Here is a 4358-nt window from a genome sequence, read left to right on the forward strand (position 1 = left end):
TCACAACGCGCTGTGCATCAAGACGCCACAGAGCTTCAAGCAACAAAGAATTCTGAAGGAAATAACAGTGTATGAGTCCTTTATGCATGCATTTCCTACAAATCTTCAGCCTAGGTTTTTAACCACCTTACCCTATTGAAAATTAAAGTGGAGTAACGAGCACAGCCTGACACGCGTTTTATGGTTTTCAAGTTCACTCAGCCTTCAGACATACACCCTTCACTCCCTTCTCCTCTCCACTCCTGCTGCTGTGCAGGGCCTGACCTCCTCCCTGCCCAGGCTCCGACAAAACCCACTTCCAGACCTTTCTCCACACTGTGAACAACACAATATTCCAAAATGCAAACTGGACATGTCAATCTCTTCTCTGTCCTCACAGCTACAGAACGAAAGTTCAAACTCATCGGCATGGCACATGGGCCCCTGGTGACCCTCCCACATGACCAGGCATCACCTCACTACACACGTGCTGCTCAAGACCCCCACTCACTGCATCCTCACCTTCTTCGTCCAGCTAACCCACATGCTTCCCTCCCACTCCGACAACTCCCAGCTCTTCCAGGACACCGTTGCTAACTGTCCAGTCTGACATACGTCCACCTCCTTTGCACACCCATGAACACCTACATCATTGCACTTCATGTACGTTTAGATGCCCTTTTCCTGACTCAACGGTAATGAGTGCAGAGACCATAACAAAGCCTGACAGATACAGGAGCCCCATAATGCATGCTCGATGAAGGGAGGACGAAGAAAACACAAGTGAGCAATCACCTTGGTTCTTTCTTTCCCTTTTCTACACACTTGCTGATCTCATTTAGTACCAAGTGGTTACTTTGAGTTCGGTCAACTCTTCAAAAATCTATAAGCTTACCGAGTTCAAGATGCTTCAAAAAATAGCCGATAGTATTTAAATTATATTTTTATAATTTATTACACTGCCCTGGAGAATTCTTCATAATAATATACCGAAGAAGACAGAGCGCCATGTTTTCGTGGTGTGTTCTATTCCAGTAAGCACTGCTGGCAATGGGCGAGCACCGACAAACGGTGATGGAAGGTGCTTCTTTCCCATCCACAGAGGCATTTGCTGCCCCCCCCCCCACCCCCAGCTAATGAGACGCGTGGTGGAATTCCAAAGAAAATGTAGGGATTCTGTTGGCTCCACCCAAATCAACAGAACATTGCTTGAAAAAACTCAAGAGTCAGAGTTACACTCTTAAATTTACCTGGACTTTCCACAGTTCCTGACAGAAGGAAAGACGTGAGAACATGCTGTGTGCCAGTAAATACTGAGCAATCTCTAGCAAAGAAGACAGTTTCTCCTGAAAAGAGAGTAAATCTTTTTACAAAATGGGCACCTGAAACAATATTCAAAAAATGTACCACTTTCTCAAACAGCTTAAAAGTAACGACCGCATATGGTTCCTCATCTTACTCTCTGCTCCGGGTTCAGCAGCACGAGGTGATGGGGCTCTGCTGCAGCCTCACAGACCTGCTCCAGGCTGGAGGCGACCACCCTGGCCGACAGGATTCCCACAGGAACCCCCAGCTTCAAGGCCTGATCCTGCAAAGCAGAGCCTGAAAAACAAAACCACGGCTTTCTCTTAAAACATGGGATACAATTTAAAGCAGAAGACTTGAAGTTTAACATGCTTATTTTAAGTTGTAGCATCCCAGAAAACTGCTTTTTAAAGGGGAGAATAGATGTAAAGGGAAAAACACGAGTTAACATACTGAGACAATTTCATGACCAAAACAGTCATGTGAAAATCAGTGGCCACCTCTGAACCCAGAGTTCCACACACCTATTTGTTGTTTCATGCGACACAAAACAAGTGACATTAGCACATATATTCTGACCAAGAACTTTATCATCTTTTTCCAAAGCAGCATAATAAATTTAGAACTCCAACAGACTCTTAATTAATTTCTGATTTTCTAATACTTCAGTTGTCAAGAGACAAGCCTGCTGTTGACTTTACATTGATCTTGAGTCAAAATTGGGCAGGGGTCCCCCAAGCTCTGCCACGCTTGTGGGCAGCAAGGCCACAGGTGTGCTTGGTCTTCAGTGCTATCAGGTGGCACCTGGACAGCTGACCCTTGGGCAGCCACCAGCCTCTGATCTGCATTCAGTAAAGTAAGAGGTGCTAGAAGCTTGGAAAGAGGTAACGCCTACAAGCAAATCATTTTCTAATTTACGTGGCTGCCAAAACTCATTTAAAAAAAAAAAAGGAAAGTATAGTACATGCCCATTATCCCCCAGGCTCTGAAAACACACATTGATATGTTAGTAAAAGCACTTCCAACGGTTTTATAGACTTCTACTTATAGCACCAGAAATCATCAACTGCTGTGGTCAAGACGTAATTCATGGCAGAAAGAAAGAAAATGCTAATTATTTCTTCCTAATTTTTCTCTATGGGAAATTTATTTGTTTTTATTTACGGACTTTTATTCATGTATACATAAATAAGTATGGTAGCCATATCTTTAGCAGGAAAAACAAAGTAAAAAAAGTCTGTCTATATTTCTGTGGTCAAGGGTAAAGATCATTCTGTGTAAGTTTTTATGCATTGATCCAAAAGTCCACACAAGAAAGTGTGTGGCTGAGCTTGGTTCCTTAGAATGACGATGCATAATTTATGAAATTCAAATATAATCATGGCAGTGAAAATCAATATCATTTACCAATGACATTTAATCATCAGTTGTTGAGGCAGGCCTATTATTTAAGGTTACTTTAATAGAAATTTAACGAATTAGTTAATATCACTTTCTGAAAGTCATTACATAATACAAATATGAATAACCAAAAAATAATTTATTTTTTGTTATTCCCCCAGAACTTTCCCAGTCTCACACTCTCAAGCTGGTGGGGAGAGGGAGCACCTGGAGACATGTTTCTGGTCTCTGGCCTGCCCTCCCTGGCACAGCACAACCTGCTGCCCCCACTTGCACAAACGAGGTGCATGTCCCTGTCGTCGCTATTCCACACCTTCCCAAGGGACGCTGTGGCTCCTACTGCTTCTGAGTCCCCAGGCTGAGCTAAACATTGTTAAACACAGCACAATGGCTTGTCACAAAAAAATGATTTGTAATTTGTGACTACACACACAAGTGGAAAACCAATATCTGGGGAATTAAAATTTCTACTTCTTATAAACAAATGATGGTCACCATATACAAAAAGTCCTCCGCAACACTACATTAAGAAAATGAAGCTATAACTCACCTATAAATGAACTAGAATGATTAGTGTAAGCTTCAGGACTGTCACAACCAATCAATTTGCTCAGACACAATTTTTTACATGGTGGACCTTCTACCTAGAAGCCAAAACACAAAGAATTCCATTTTAAAAATCCAAGGCGGCTGCACAAATACAATCTGGGTGCATATATAATGCTTGTCTACAGGGCTATTTTCAAATATTTTAAGAAGTGGACCTTATTAAGGTCATGTAAGAATTATTATTAAATTCATTTTCAACTTCTCTTATCTCCAAAGAGAGAAATGCTCCAGTTTTTCCCTCACCTAGTCAACATTTCACCGTTGCTTCCACCAAGGACTCACGAGGCTTTCCAGTGTTTTCTTCTTTTTTAAAAAAGATGACCGGTAAGGGGATCCGAACCCGTGGCCTTGGTGCCATCAGCACCACACTCTCCCAAGTGAGCCACGGGCCGGCCCTCCAGTGTTTTCTTCTAAAGGTTACCCTTGGCTGGGTCCAACACCCAGAGCTAAGTCTGCTTGCAAAGGCCAAACCGACCTCCTCTCACCTCGAGCAGAAGGTCGTTCAAGCTCTGGCGGCTTCTCAGGAGGTGCACGGCTGACTCCTGTAGTCTCTGCTGCCTTTCGGGGTTGTGTCTCTGCCTCTCGACCCTTCCGGCTAGGAGGGAAAAAGTCCGTTTCAGAAAACTACAGCACTGTTCAAGAACGACGCCGTGTCGACGGTGCCGCGGGTCTTGCGCACCGAGGACACACGTGGCTAGTCACAAGAAGCCACCAGGCAACCCCCCTGGGGCACTGGGAAGAACAGCGGCAGTGTCCTACCGGGCCGAGGTCCTGGGGGACAGGGAAGAGGGGACCGTGGCAGGTCGAGAAGCGACGCGGGACCAGGCGGACAGGACGCGAAGGGGCCGTGACACCGGGATCCGGCCCGCGGTCCGGCTACATCCCGCACCGTCAGTCCCGCACCTCCGGTTCCCGCCCCACGTGGGCTGTGCGGTGCCGGTGCCAAGCCCAACGCTGTAGACAGACGTCGGGTGACACCTGGGCCCCTAGGCTGTGGAGCTGCAGATGCTGACGTCCCAGTGACGGGGAGGGGCGTGGGGGGACATTGGGGGAGGCAGGGGACG

General features: G+C 45.8%; 1 protein-coding gene across 1 annotated transcript in view; it reads right to left on the reverse strand.

Annotated features, from left to right (window-relative positions):
* The window catches only part of FANCA (Fanconi anemia, complementation group A), a 64284-nt gene that overhangs the window by 54401 nt on the left and 5525 nt on the right, over positions 1-4358 (reverse strand). Inside the window, exons 2-6 of the mRNA XM_008563561.1 lie at positions 4198-4248; positions 3780-3926; positions 3236-3329; positions 1439-1581; positions 1230-1325 (exon numbers count right to left, since the gene is read on the reverse strand). Coding sequence (XP_008561783.1) covers positions 1230-1325; positions 1439-1581; positions 3236-3329; positions 3780-3926; positions 4198-4248 — 531 coding nt within the window. The remainder of the gene's footprint in view (positions 1-1229; positions 1326-1438; positions 1582-3235; positions 3330-3779; positions 3927-4197; positions 4249-4358) is intronic.

This window comes from Galeopterus variegatus, unplaced genomic scaffold (assembly GCF_000696425.1).
Source record: "Galeopterus variegatus unplaced genomic scaffold, G_variegatus-3.0.2 Scaffold174, whole genome shotgun sequence".
NCBI lineage: Eukaryota > Metazoa > Chordata > Mammalia > Dermoptera > Cynocephalidae > Galeopterus > Galeopterus variegatus.